General features: G+C 35.3%; 1 protein-coding gene across 3 annotated transcripts in view; it reads left to right on the plus strand.

Moving 5' to 3' along the window:
* Positions 1–15,102, plus strand: part of LOC132133806 (F-actin-monooxygenase mical2b-like) — a 57,509-nt gene that overhangs the window by 29,839 nt on the left and 12,568 nt on the right. Inside the window, exons 14-22 of one of the 3 annotated variants that reach the window (XM_059546797.1) lie at positions 1,772–1,878; positions 1,970–2,035; positions 2,112–2,243; positions 10,659–10,772; positions 10,938–11,030; positions 11,707–11,811; positions 12,453–12,639; positions 12,751–12,815; positions 13,695–13,773. In XM_059546797.1, the coding sequence (XP_059402780.1) occupies positions 1,772–1,878; positions 1,970–2,035; positions 2,112–2,243; positions 10,659–10,772; positions 10,938–11,030; positions 11,707–11,811; positions 12,453–12,639; positions 12,751–12,815; positions 13,695–13,773 (948 nt within the window). Of the gene's footprint in view, positions 1–1,771; positions 1,879–1,969; positions 2,036–2,111; positions 2,244–3,649; positions 3,767–3,963; positions 4,529–10,658; positions 10,773–10,937; positions 11,031–11,706; positions 11,812–12,452; positions 12,640–12,750; positions 12,816–13,694; positions 13,774–15,102 lie in introns of those variants that run through there. The other 2 variants (XM_059546798.1, XM_059546799.1) reach the window with 2 other exon arrangements.

Raw genomic sequence — 15,102 nt, forward strand, 5'->3', positions numbered from 1 at the left:
CCGAATTCCGGAAAAGTTGGGACGTTTTTTAAATTTTAATAAAATGAAAACTAAAAGACTTTCAAATCACATGAGCCAATATTTTATTCACAATAGAACATAGATAACATAGCAAATGTTTAAACTGAGAAAGTTTACAATTTTATGCACAAAATGAGCTCATTTCAATTTAGATTTCTGCTACAGGTCTCAAAATAGTTGGGACGGGGCATGTTTACCATGGTGTAGCATCTCCTTTTCTTTTCAAAACAGTTTGAAGACGTCTGGGCATTGAGGCTATGAGTTGCTGGAGTTTTGCTGTTGGAATTTGGTCCCATTCTTGCCTTATATAGATTTCCAGCTGCTGAAGAGTTCGTGGTCGTCTTTGACGTATTTTTCGTTTAATGATGCGCCAAATGTTCTCTATAGGTGAAAGATCTGGACTGCAGGCAGGCCAGGTTAGCACCCGGACTCTTCTACGACGAAGCCATGCTGTTGTTATAGCTGCAGTATGTGGTTTTGCATTGTCCTGCTGAAATAAACAAGGCCTTCCCTGAAATAGACGTTGTTTGGAGGGAAGCATATGTTGCTCTAAAACCTTTATATACCTTTCAGCATTCACAGAGCCTTCCAAAACATGCAAGCTGCCCATACCGTATGCACTTATGCACCCCCATACCATCAGAGATGCTGGCTTTTGAACTGAACGCTGATAACATGCTGGAAGGTCTCCCTCCTCTTTAGCCCGGAGGACACGCCGTCCGTGATTTCCAACAAGAATGTCAAATTTGGACTCGTCTGACCATAAAACACTATTCCACTTTGAAATAGTCCATTTTAAATGAGCCTTGGCCCACAGGACACGACGGCGCTTCTGGACCATGTTCACATATGGCTTCCTTTTTGCATGATAGAGCTTTAGTTGGCATCTGCTGATGGCACGGCGGATTGTGTTTACCGACAGTGGTTTCTGAAAGTATTCCTGGGCTCATTTAGTAATGTCATTGACACAATCATGCCGATGAGTGATGCAGTATCGTCTGAGAGCCCGAAGACCACGGGCATCCAATAAAGGTCTCCGGCCTTGTCCCTTATGCACAGAGATTTCTCCAGTTTCTCTGAATCTTTTGATGATGTTATGCACTGTTGATGATGAGATTTGCAAAGCCTTTGCAATTTGACGTTGAGGAACATTGTTTTTAAAGTTTTCCACAATTTTTTTACGCAGTCTTTCACAGATTGGAGAGCCTCTGCCCATCTTTACTTCTGAGAGACTCTGCTTCTCTAAGACAAAGCTTTTATAGCTAATCATGTTACAGACCTGATATCAATTAACTTAATTAATCACTAGATGTTCTCCCAGCTGAATCTTTTCAAAACTGCTTGCTTTTTTAGCCATTTGTTGCCCCCGTGCCAACTTTTTTGAGACCTGTAGCAGGCATTAAATTTTAAATGAGCTAATTAAGTGGATAAAAGTGTAAAATTTCTCAGTTTAAACATTTGCTACATTATCTATGTTCTATTGTGAATAAAATATTGGCTCATGTGATTTGAAATTCCTTTAGTTTTCATTTTATTAAAATTTAAAAAACGTCCCAACTTTTCCGGAATTCGGGTTGTATTATATATTTCATATATTACATTCGAATTATTACTACTACTACTATTATTATACATTTTTTTTAATATATGTAATTAATGTTTAATTTATAATATAAAGAATTATTATATTTCCTGTTCATTTGCACAACAGAGTATGATTCAAAACAATAGTTTTGTGTTATGTTTGCAGGTGTACCCAAAGAGACTGATGCAAATAATGAAGACTATTCATCAAAGACCACAAACTCTCTTTACAACTCGATAAATCAAGCACTGCCTCGGAAGAGAATCCCAAAGGTAGCATTTTTGTCCTATTTATTTAACTAATATAAACTGAGCCAACAGCTAAACCTATTAATGTAAAACACTACCACTTCTGTATCCCAAGGTTGATAAAAAGTTGGAAGACAATGACAACAAAAAGAGGAAGAAGGCCAAGAGTCATCTGGAGGAGGTATGTTAACCTCTCTTTTCTAAACATCCACTGTTTATTGCATTGCTTTCTCTAATTGATCCATTTCTTTCCTCAGCTAATGCCCAATCAGAGTGCTCCCCCTGTAGGTGAGAGAGAGGAACAGAAGGAAAATAAGGTGCGCTCCATGGCGACTCAACTGCTGGCCAGGTTTGAGGAGAATGCACCAAGCTGTGGAGTGCGCAAACAGGTACAGCTCCACTTCTCTTTTCTTTTTTTCTTCTTCTTTTTTTTGAAAGCAGCTAGTGTCCATCAGGAGACATTACTACATCGATGATCCTTACAATCCCCTAAAGCTTTAGCTCCTGAAAAGATAAAAGGATGTATATTGAGCCTCTTTGTGTCTTGTAGTTGGTGTTTTTAGTGTTTCAGAAACATAGTCTGTAAACTGCTCATGTGGTACTGATACTCTGGAGTCAGTAGAACGAGCAGCAGGGATCTCTGATCTAATCCAGATCCTGAACCGTGTCTGTAATCCTGAATGAATACCAGTCTTTGTGCAGTGAAAGTAAATCCTCTGCTTCATCAGATGCAGAATATTTCGATTTGGATGCATGACAGTGCATTTCAAAACATGATTTTTGTTTGTCAAAGAAGAAAGTGTAAGATTAATGCTGTGACTGTGAGTGTGAATTTTATTTTTGGTGGTTTGTTGGTAGAAATAGGTTGACTTCGTTAACAATGGTTATTACATTAAGTATAATGAATTAACTACAATTTTCTTTTCCAGCATTAATCTAGATTAATGTTATTTCTAAGTATACAATTTTTTTTATTATATAATTCAGGTATAAATTACCATTATATTAATTTATTATGAGTTTACATGAATAACAGTTGTATATTTATAGATTACATAAACCTTCATAATAATCAAATAATAAATTAAACATATGAACAGTAGTGTAATTATAAAGTATATTAAAATGTAGTTTATTAAATGTTATTGAGTTAAATTTTATTGTAAAGTGTAACCAGTGACTAACTGGTAACACTTAAAATTACAAATGTTTTGCTAGTCAATTTTAGAAAACTAAGATTAGCCTAAACTAACCACATGAACCAGTCAATAAAAACAAAATAACATTTCTATTGTTCCGGGCACACATTTTATGTAGGTTGAAACGGAGAAGTATGTATAGTATTATTTACAGGAAAAAAAGTTAAAATCAGAAGAATGAATCTTTTGTCTTTAGTTGTAATTTAGTTCCAGTGTAATTGTGAATTTTTATTTATTTATTTTCACAGTCCTCCTGCTGTTTTTTTTCTGCAAGCTTTCCTTTTTGAGATTAGCAGTGGTCATTAAATGGTCTGGCTGTTCAATTATAGGCTTAAAGGATGTAGGTCACTCGTGGAGTGTTAATACTCTGACTGAATATGAATAGTTAATGAAGTGCTGTCGAGTTGTTGATTATAAGCCAGTGTGTGCTTTTAAGCATTTAATGCTTTTTCATACAGTTGTTCTGCTCTTACATTTACTTTCCTTTTTCCCTGGCTTTTCTAGCTTTCCTCTGATTTTCTCTTTCTTTCCGTCCTGATTCTTTCTGCATCTTCGTTTTCTTTCTATCTCCCCGGGTGCAATGTTACCAAAACTAGTCTGAATCGGAGACTGACAAACCCGTATCTCTGGACATGACAGAAAACCCACAGTTTGCCAAACCTAAGAGCCAGCCCACACCCCTTCCTCCTCCACCTCCCAAACCAAAACGGCAGGTATGCTCCGTAGTATGTTCTAGATTTGTCATTACACATCACCCACAATCTCATGCAGTGTATTGATTCCAGCATATGTGTCCACTACTAACGTGACAGTCAAGTTTGAATTTAGACACTTTCTTTTTAAGACTATTTAAGGCTATTTTATAGACTTAAGATTATTTATTAAAAAATGAAGTTAAATTTTCTTTCAGCCTTCTCCTTATCTTAGACTGCTGGAATCTCACATGAGGAATGAGACCCATCGTTCTGACCACCGTTTACAAATCCTGTCCAGTCACGGCCACAAAGAAATGCAGTCCAACCACAAAAACACTGGCATTCACCATAGTCCCCAGCTTACTGAAATTCCCTCAAGTTATCAAAGCAGTGAGTCCTGTCCCAGATCTCCTCATATTCCCTTCAAAGTGCTTCAGTTGGATTCACTGATGGCAGACCCCTCAGATTCAGTCCCATCCTTCACGCCAGCCCTGAGCACCATGTTTCAGTGCCAACAGAAGCTGGAAGAGGAAATCAGCCAGGTGAATGGTGTGATGCATAAATCAAACTCATTACATTTCTAAAATAGGACAATCTTAAACACCTCAGCAACAGCATAGTAACAAAGAAAAAGAATAACATTCTCAGCATGTGTTTTGCATGCACTCTAAATAATTGCTTCTAATGTTTTCTGGACAATACATAAAATAAATTTTGAAGAGGTCATGAACAGCCATTTTTATTCATTTGCACTGTTTGCTATGGCAGACTTATCAAGATTTTTAAATAAAAAAAAACTCACGATTCACAAGTAATGTGCTATTTTCCGTCCTGTTTCGAGCCCCCTCATCAGAAAGCTCTGTTTGAATAGGCGTGGAGGATTGTAAACACGAAAGTAAACGCCCACTGCTATGATTAGCTAACTGTGTGTGATTGACAGCCTACATCCTACATATAGACACTGCTGTGATTTAGGTTAAAAACGCATAAATACTCGGTACATATCAAATAGGGGTGTGACGAGACACTTATCACACAAGACCAGACACGGGACTGGGTTCACAAGAACAAGAGGATTTTTAGACTTTTTTTTTTTTTTTAAGAAATCCTCAATGATGAAATATATAGGAAAAATTTGTATTTAATAATTTCATAATTTAATTAAAATCATGAAATGTATACATTTTCACATCAAATTATTAAGTTGAACAAAAATTAAGTGTATAGGACCCTATGAAAGGTTTTATTTTTCTCACCATATTATTTATATTTTTTATTGCTTCCAAATTCTGTGTTTTAGCATGTTATTTGAATGTATAAACAACTTAATTTATTCAAGTAACTGCGTTCACACCGCCGGCATCGAGATCGTCAAAAATCCCTCTTGCCGCTCTGCTCACGACGCTGCAGAAAGATTCGTGAGCGCTCAGGCGCTCTGATGTAGATCGAATGCTTATTTTGTATTTAAAGCGGCCGCAAAGCAAACAAGACTAACCGCAAGGAGGGTGACGTTATAAGTTAACCTCATTAAATATTGTTGTCGACAAATATTAAGATCCTTTACCTAATAATGTATAAAGCACTGTAAAAATACTCTCATGCAAGTAAAAGTCTTGCATTGAAAATTCTACTTAAGTAAATATAATCAAGTATAGTGGTTCTCAACCCGCGGCACACGGGCCGCATGTGGCCCGTCATATGCTGAATAAAAATAAATAAATTTAAAAAATAAAACTTTCAGTTTTACAATTTATTTTATTTTTTACATAAAAAGATTTAGGCTACTAATGAAATATAAGCGATATCCTAATGTTTTTATGTGAAATTAGTTTGTTTTTCATATATTATTTTCAGACATGAGCAGACCTACTCACATAACATTACGCATTTAACGAACACATACAAGCGTGCACTTTGGCAGAATTCAATTCAAATAGTCATCAACAGCCATTAGTTAAGGTAAAATTAAGCATCAGAATGGACAAATTTGTTTTTAAGGGAGAAAAAAAGAAATTTGAAAAATGCCAGCGAATTACCATGTACAAACAAGAATAGTCGCAGTATCAGTAGTGAAGGAGAAGTGCTGGATTTTCGGTTTGCCCCGCAACTCACTTGAAGAAGTTCAGGCAAATAACACCATATACTACGTAGCAATCCTTAATTGAAGAAATGTGGCTAAACATTTCTGAAGAGAACCTCATTAAATTCGAAAGCGCTTTCCATATTTGGATCAACACAGGCTACATTTGTGACCACACATTTTCTGCAATGTCGCGCACCAGGTCATGCTCCCGTGCGCATCTACAGACTGCATCTTCAGCCTCTGTTAAACTTTCCGCGTCCGCTATGGACCGCTAGGTAGGCATGACGTAAAAATCGTCATCGGAGAGTGTGTGCCAAGGCCCTGAGCAGACGACCGCACGGACAGGTGCGCATGGTCAGTAGGCTTCAAAAGCACAATTGCACATGTGCAGACAGTGTGAAGAAGCTCATTGCTACTCGAACCAGTGCAATCCGTCAATAAATTAGTATAAAGACAGTCAGATGTGCAATAATTCTGGGCAATTGTTTAACATGTTTGTTGCAGAGCGAACCATCAGCCTGCACATTCAGAAGTATAAATTGAAGTCTGTGTCCGCGCTGGCCATGAAAGTGTCCGGATTGCTCATCCGGAAAGTATAACACAGGCTTTACAATCGCAACTTCTTTGTGCTGTTACTCCTTTCAAGCTGAATCTCACATAATTGGTTAGCTCCCGACAGCATCAGGTGCTTTATTCATGGGGAGTAGAATTATTTATTTATTTCACTGAATGTAATACTGATTCAAGTATAAACTGATCAAGTATAAACATTACTTAATGTAATTATAATCAGGGAAATTTGTTTAAAAGTAAACTGGGACTACAGTACTATTATTTATTATATCATTAGATTATTATTCCTATAACGTTACTGCACATCAGCAACTCACCAGGAAAATGAACAATCTCAGACACCTTGGTCCACGTATCACTTTTAATTTATTTTTTATGTCCCTGTACACAAACAGGGACACATCATAGATTATTGCAAACGCGAAACAGCAATAATCAACCTGTCCTCCATTGTGCTTGGGAACTAATGTGGTCGGACTGGGAGCTGCGTTCTGCCGTTCTCTGGAATCCTCTCAAGTGGTGGACTTCTACGTTCTGATTGGTTGCTGCCCAACCACGTCATAGATCATTACCATAAAGTTTTTTAAAGTTTTTTTTTTATACAGACAAAATAAAAAACAAACAGTCATAAAAGAGAAAACATTGTCTGCACTTTTTCCTTTTTACACATTTCAACGTAGCCACCCCCCACCCCCCAGGAGGAATAGAAAATATCAACAGTCTTTGTATACAATTATACTAAAGATGCACATAATAAAAAAGGAGAAAGAAATACATGTACATACAGATATGCATCCAAAAAAGTGCACACATATACTGGATCAAAAATCGGTTCAATGTTTACATACCCATGATTTATAAAATTAGTCAGAATCTAGAGAGAACATCGCTTCATAAAGATTTAGAATAGGGTTCCAAATTTTATAAAATGTATCAATTGAGCCCCGAGTAAAATATTTCAATTTTTCAAGTGAAAGGAATGACATCAGATCCTTTAGCCAAGAGGTATTTGAGGGAGGGGTTGGACACTTCCAATGCAATAAGAATTACCATAAAGTTGCCTTGATTTCAACTCTCTTCGACGCTCTCAACGGCCAAGTCGCGCCGCGCCGCTGTTCGACACCGGCTTACATTGAAAATGAATGACTATCAGCCACTTTGATGCTCTCGACGCCGGCGGTGTGAACGCACAGTAATCTCATACATTTTTTTTTTTTTTTCTGGTTATCAAATGAAGGTTTAAAACATTAATATAATTTCTTTTAATTATTGAAAATTAAGGAAAAAAAAATTTTTTTAAAAGGGGATTTACTATTAAAACTAAAACATTGAAATGTTGTGTGATTTAATCCTAAAATAAAAAACGTTTGTTTCATTTTAGTAGTAGTAAAAGTAATAGGTTATGTGCATTCTACTGAAAAATACAAGTACCAGACGTTTATTTTGACGTGTTGCCGTGAATACCTTTACAGTTTTGTGTATGTGATATGATGCTAGTTTTACTCAAATCAAACGGTAAAATGCTCATGAAGTGACTCTCAAAACAGATGTTGTTCTTGTGTTTCCGTCCTCATTTCGTTAGATGACAGAAGCTGAAATCACTGTGAGCACCACACATGCTTCCATTTGTGTAATAAACGAAACCGCACTTCTAAGCCATTCATTAACAGAGACACGCAGAACATGCAGGATTCATATTTAAATCATGGGCCAGTGTAATGCAAATATATTTGAAAGGTCTGGGCGAGGATATCGTCATGTATTAGCGAGACACATTAGATCTCGTCACACCCCTAATATCAAACAATCTTTAATAACAGAAGCAATAGTGATCACATAATGAAAAGTTACTCACACTTGTGTGGTGCAACATTACTGTCGGATTCAATATAGTCAGCACAGCATCGTCTTTTTAGTTTGTCTTTCCGAAAATCCTGCGTCGAATTGTGTGTAAACTAATCTGCAGTACAAATTAAGTGAACAAAGGACCAAGTTCTTACTGACGTGGTCTGGAACTTCATTAAAAATAAACTTCATCCACTCTTTCTTAATGTTGGGATCAGAAGGAAGACAATGCAATGTTTTTCTACAGCTTGGCTCTGAACAGCGTCTTGTTGTTTTTGGGGCCATCTTTGTTTAATTTCTTTGTAGACCTGCTATTGTCTTTCTCGTTATTTACCCACTACATGCACAAATCGGTTAGCAGAGCTAAACAGGCAGTGATGTCGAAGCAGGTGTTGATCATCATCTGTAGAGGTGGAGTTTAGCTGTTTTTTTTTTTGTTTTTTTTTGAAAATTACAGGATTTTTTTTATAGTACGATGACCTCATATGTCAAAAGATCAAGGGAATTTCGATTTCTCATTTCATGGCCCCTTTAAAATAAAAAATAAGATTATTACTCCAACAATAATTACTTTTTTGCATAATTTTTAGGTTAAATAAAATTCTAATTTATATGAATATTAATGCTGTCATTTCTCTTTTTTTAACTACTCTGGACAGGACAGACTCTATATCTTTTGAGATTGCATGCCAAGCATGATTATTTGACATTGATTATTGTAAACTTTGAATAAAATGTTTTCTTAAGGCCCCGATATTCTTAAAGCAAAATCGAAAGAACGAACTAATGGGACGTCATTTCTAAAAACGAAGGTTTTTATTTGTGTGTGTGTGTTCGTTTTGGAAGTTTGAAACATATTGCCAAAGCAAGCATTCCAAAAAAATTTGCTCTGGCTGCAAAATACCTTCGTACTACCATTGGTCCGTGACAGTTCCGTCATAGTAGGTGTGTGCTGAGGCTCCGCCTTCTTTCACGTGACTTCAAGTGAGTACTTATTTGCACAGCTCATGCAAACATACCCATGTTACTGTGATCAGATGCTTTTAATACATTTTTGTGTATTTTGTTACTGAGAGGAAAACGCGCAGCTGGTATTTACATATTCATATAAACGTTGCATTCATCAGTGATGTTCGATGACCGTATACCACTGCTCACGTATTTCAAACTTCGTTTTACCCGTAAACGAAGAATGAAAAAGAACTTTCTTCTGAGTATATTGGGGCCTTTACTGCTACAGACAGTCATGGTTTTACTTCCTTTAGCTCTTGTGATGCTTTCTGTCTCTTTTGCCTTTTGAATATTGAATACTTTGCAGAGAAAAGTGCAGGCTAAAATTATTAGACCGTTCAACAAAAAGAGCATTAAAGAGCGAGCTCAGCAACTGAGCTGCCTGTTCACTGGCAAACCACTTCATCCTCAGGTGAAAAGCAAAGACTTATTTTTGGATTGCATCCATAATACTAGAGCATCATGGCACTGCCCTGCTTGCTGTGTGCTCACAAAACTTCAGCAGCTGGCTTACTGTGTTTTCACAAGCTCTGTGTGGTGTGTTTTGGTTTTAGGTCAGAAAATAACCTCAATATCTATGACATTTTATCTTCTAGAGTTTTTGCAAAGTTTGTTTGTCCTTACTTGACCTCACAGGGGATTTTCCCTTGAATGGACTTCAGAGGAACAAGGACTTATTGCTAACATTGGTGACCTCTGTCTTTCTCCATGATTTATTTAGAGGGACCTTTTCTTTTTCATCCTGACTTGTATAATTATTTAATGCATCAACCGAGGCAGAAGAAATGCAGAACAGATTGTTTGGTCTGCACGCTTTCATTTCAGCAGAACTAATCAGGAACGCATAAAATAGTCACATTGCGGTTGGCCACTTTGCTGAATGTAGTCCTCTGTTCACTCTTTCTGTTTTTCATTCTCTCTCTTTTTCATTCTCTCCTATAGTGAGACTGAGATCCTCATGGTTTTTGACCAATATGATTATTTTAATTATTCATAACTGATTTTTTTATTTTTTATTATTCCATTAGAATATTATAAAATATTATTAAAACACAAATATTATTATAATTGTATTCTATTTCAAAGTAGTACTGATTTAATTTATTTTTATCACAATATTTAATTTAAAACTGTATTAATATTTCAATATTAGCTACACTAATAGCAATAACAAATAACAATAAATAATAACTATTATATTTGTAGTAGGAGTAGTAGTACAGTAGTAGTAGTATTTTATTTCTTTATAATAAAATATTCCTTATTTTATTTATTAATTACATTGTTATTAATATTTAATATAAAACTAATATTTTAATATCAACTACACTTAATATTGTTTTAATATTTATTGTTATGTTTCTTTTGTTCTACATTATGTTTGCTCTCCTGACACAGGCAGATAAAGGCTCTTCTGCTGTTTCTTCAAAAGCTTTCACAGTTCACACTATCCCAGAATGCTCTACTCTCTCCTGTCATCGGTCTCCTATTCCTTCAGTCCAGTACAAGCAGGTAAAACATTGTGATTATACTAATAATAGTAATTAGAGGAGCTGTACTGTTTCAGACTACATAAATGCTCTGCACAGACTGTGGTTTGAGTCACATTTTAGAATAAAAAAAAATGTATATCTCAATCTGTAAGTAATGTTGAAAGGCATTTTCCATTGGTTTTAGTGCAGTGAAGATTCAGAAACGCAGCTGAACCATGTTAAGCACACAGATCACTCTGAAATCAGACGTGTAGATTGCTTTGACGCCTCCAAACAGGTATTCAAGCAGATATGCTGTGGCCATGCATTTTTATACTGCCTGAATAACACTGAAGCAAAAACAATAAACTGACCTTAACCTTGCATGTCATAAACAATGTTGGGTGTTTTGCCATTCATAAAGCAGTTAAGACTTCTTTCATATTTTGTACAATTAAAAAAAAAAAATTGTTTTCTAACTAGAATCAGTGTAAAAACTGTAACAAATATTTAGCTTGATACATTATAAAATGAGCACGTCGTTCCTTTTAAGGAACATCACATTTGCTACACATGAAAGAGCTCAGTTGTCATTTTTATGTAATAGTTTATTGAGAGATCACAACACTTTTTAAGATATGTTGCTTTTTCTTAAGTCCCTGAAACATGAAGAAATGAGATGGGCGGTAAAACTTATTATATTCCTATTTAGTATTCCTTGTAAATTTTGTGTAGTTAGCGGAAATCTATTAAATAGGGCTATAGAAATAGTTTATTATTAAAAAAACTTTTAATGTGAGAGAACTTTAATGAAAAAGAATACAAATAAGTCCTGTAAAAATTTATTTAAAAAGGGTCCACTGTCTTAGTCTTTCACATCTGTATCATTCTCCACTATGGTTTCAATATCTTCCACGTTTCTTCTTTTTTCTATTCTCCCTTTACCCTTTCATTTCTTGACTGCTGATTGTCAGAGAACTGTGGGAAAGGTTTCCTCTGCTATTGGCGTTAAAGCAGCTACACTGGCCATCTTATATGAGACCGATCACAGACCTAACAACCATTTTACCCTCTCACTGGTAAGCACCTTGTGTCCTGGAACAAGATGATGTTTAAAAGGATGGCTATTTCTTCAGGCTACAGAATCCTCTGAAGTTTTTACTCATCTTATGTAAATCAGAAGTTTTTAATTTTTCCCAACAAAGATGTAGTCTGTGTTATGATCTTGGGTGGTAATATATATTTTTCTATCTGGATAATCAAAGCACAAGCTTTTAGCCTTTTTTTTTCAGGACAATGCTCGTTTCTTTGGCTTAAGCATTGATTCATTGGTTTATTGATTTATTGACCGTTTAACTTTAATATTGTGCCCTGTTCATCTTGTGTGATTGCACAGTGTGACACTGACCTGCTAACTTAAACTTGTGATATTTTACTGTGGTTCCTAGCAGGTTTTGCCCTAATTTTCTTACTAAAACAGCTGATCAATTTGCTAATAATATGGCAAAATACTTCAACATGACATGTAACCCTCAAAATTATATTTAATTTCTTTAAATGTTTTCAATTTTATTATCATTATTTATTTATTTTTAAGATTCTTTTTTGTTTTTATTTGAATTAATTTATCAATAAACCGTGTGTCTGATTGCAGTGTATTAGAACAGTGTTATTAGAACAACCGCAGAATTTAGTATTATCTCTTTTCCCTCTGTTTCAGACCAGCATGCGGAAGGAGTTTCCTCAGGGTCTGGGCGGCAGTGACATCTGTCACTTCTGTAAGAAGCGCGTGTACATAATGGAGCGGCTCAGTGCGGAGGGATGCTTCTTCCACAGAGAGTGTTTCCGCTGTAACGTCTGTGGTTGCACGTTGCGTCTGGGTGGTCATGCTTTTGACTCCAACCAAGGTTTGTCAGAGAGACATTTTGTTTATAATGCCAAATTTATTTATTAGACCGCTACATGAAGTCTGTAGTATTGAATGGAAAAAATTTTTTACTTGCATCATTTTCTTGCAGGCGCTTTTTACTGCAAGCTGCACTTTTCTCATCAAAAAATCAGCAGTAGGCATCGAAGAGGAGAGGTAATACATTTTATTATACAAACCTATAAACCAGACAATTCTATAGTTTAGAATTCGTTACACAAAAACATTTGACTTCAGAATGCTGCAAAAGACCAGTAATGATTCAATAAAATCTCATTTGTAAATTATTTTCATTTTCATCTGATGCACAATTTATTTTGAATTTATTCGTAATTTAATTACAATGCATACAGAACTAAAGTGAGCACATTATTAATATTATTATAATAAACTTCATTGTAAAAGCTATTTTTTATTATTTATAATAGTATAATTATTAGTTATCAGTAATATAAGTATTAGTTATAGGTGTTGTTGTTGTGTTTGTTAATTATTATAGTTATTAATAATCAGTATAATCTAGATTTTAACTTTTCAGAATAAATTGTATTATTCAGTCATATATTAATATTAGAAATAATACCTTTAACTAATAATAGTGATCATTAACTTATTAAAGCTATTTTTATGATTTATAATAGTATATAATTAGTTATTAGTAATAAAATTATTAGTTATAGATGTTGTGTTTTATATTATTATTATTATTATTAATAATAATAATCAAGATAAATAATACAAGTGATAACATTAATAATAGTAATATTCATTAATATTAATTAATAATGTAGATAATCTAGATCGTTTAATTAATAATTCTTATTATTAGTCATGTTTTCTTATATTATATATAATAATTATTTATAGTAATATAATTATATATTATTATTATTATATCACTAATATATACAGTATATCTGTGTATGTATTGCAATACCCTATGCACATTTGATATATACATTAGAAGCAACTTTTAGTGTATTGTAAATGTCATGTTAAATGTCTGTTTTATGTGATCATTATTATGTCACACAGATCAATGGAGTTGGCAGACCCTCGTCCAGCGCTAGTTCTGATTACACGGCCACAGACGGCCTCCGCGGCCTGTCCTCAGGTACCCTGACTTCCCTATTTAGGAAAAGTCTTCACTGGCCACTGCCCGTGGGCCGCGCACTGTTCGGTACGCCACGCCAGCTTGCATGCTGGATGTATAAGGCGGCCCGGGCCATAGCACTACACATCAGAGAGCGCCAGGAGGACTATGTATTCCTTTATGAGCTACTAAGTCTGGGTGTGCCCTTCATGTACGTGCTGCATGAGATGACGGGCCAGATGAGCCAAGAGGCCATCGCTCCCTCCCCAGTGAGCATGATGGAGTCAGTCGAGCCGTACCGGGGGCTCCAACTGTATTAAAGGGTCCTCTGTACTGCTAGACTGACGAGGGATGGGGTCTCCTAAACTCTGTAGACCAGGCCAGTCCCTTACACTGAAATGCTTAGTTTATTGCTTAAAGGTTATTTCTTGGTACTTTTAACAGTGTTATTTGATTTGTTTGAGAAGCTGAATTTTAGACTTCTTAAACAGTTCAGCCAAAATAACAAATCATTTACTCAGCCTCGCTTCATTCCAAACCTGTATCACTGACTTTCTTCTGTGAAACATAAAAAAATATATATTTTGAAAAATGAAAAAGTGTGTTTTTGTACATATGGTTATATTCTGCAGATGGAAGTAAGTCATAGAGGTTTGGAATGACATGAGAGAGTAAATGATGAAATTATCATTATTTTGGGTAAACCGTCCCTTTAAGACGCAGCTATGGCCCTTCAGGGTTTAAGAAATATTCAGTGTTCGTAAATATTATTCTGATTGAAAATGTAAGACCCAAAGCTGATAAACTAAGAGCACTTTACTGAGAATGGTTGTGCTGCTTTATCCTAACTGCCTGAAGCTGCCGGTTGGCGTGAATGCAGCGTTAAGGAATGGCCAAAAGGTATTGAAATGCATTTTGACAACTTTATTTAGGAAATATCTTTTTTTTTGTTTGTTATTGAAATGTTAAGTAATTTTGTAGTTCACTGCCTTTTGGGGTATCTAGATGTAGCTTATAACCAAAATTGTGTTTTTTGTTTTTCTTTGAAATGTAATGCAATTAGTCTTTATTGGTGAAATGCGTCATATTCTGCATTGATTTCTAATGTAAAAGTGATGGAAATGTCCTTTGGGATCACCATGAATAGGGTACCTCCAATTGTTTAATCAGTCAGTGTCCAAACATTCTACTAAATGTGTGGTGTAAAGCTTTAAAATGGTTTGTTTGGGTGTTTTTTTTCCTTGCACTTTTATCAGTGTTTAAGTGTACTGAACATGCATAATTATAGTTCTGGAAAATCCACCCTTGACTTTTTTAGACTTGACTTGCGATTTCTCTCTCAATTTCCTT

Source organism: Carassius carassius, chromosome 50 (assembly GCF_963082965.1).
Source record: "Carassius carassius chromosome 50, fCarCar2.1, whole genome shotgun sequence".
Lineage (NCBI taxonomy): Eukaryota > Metazoa > Chordata > Actinopteri > Cypriniformes > Cyprinidae > Carassius > Carassius carassius.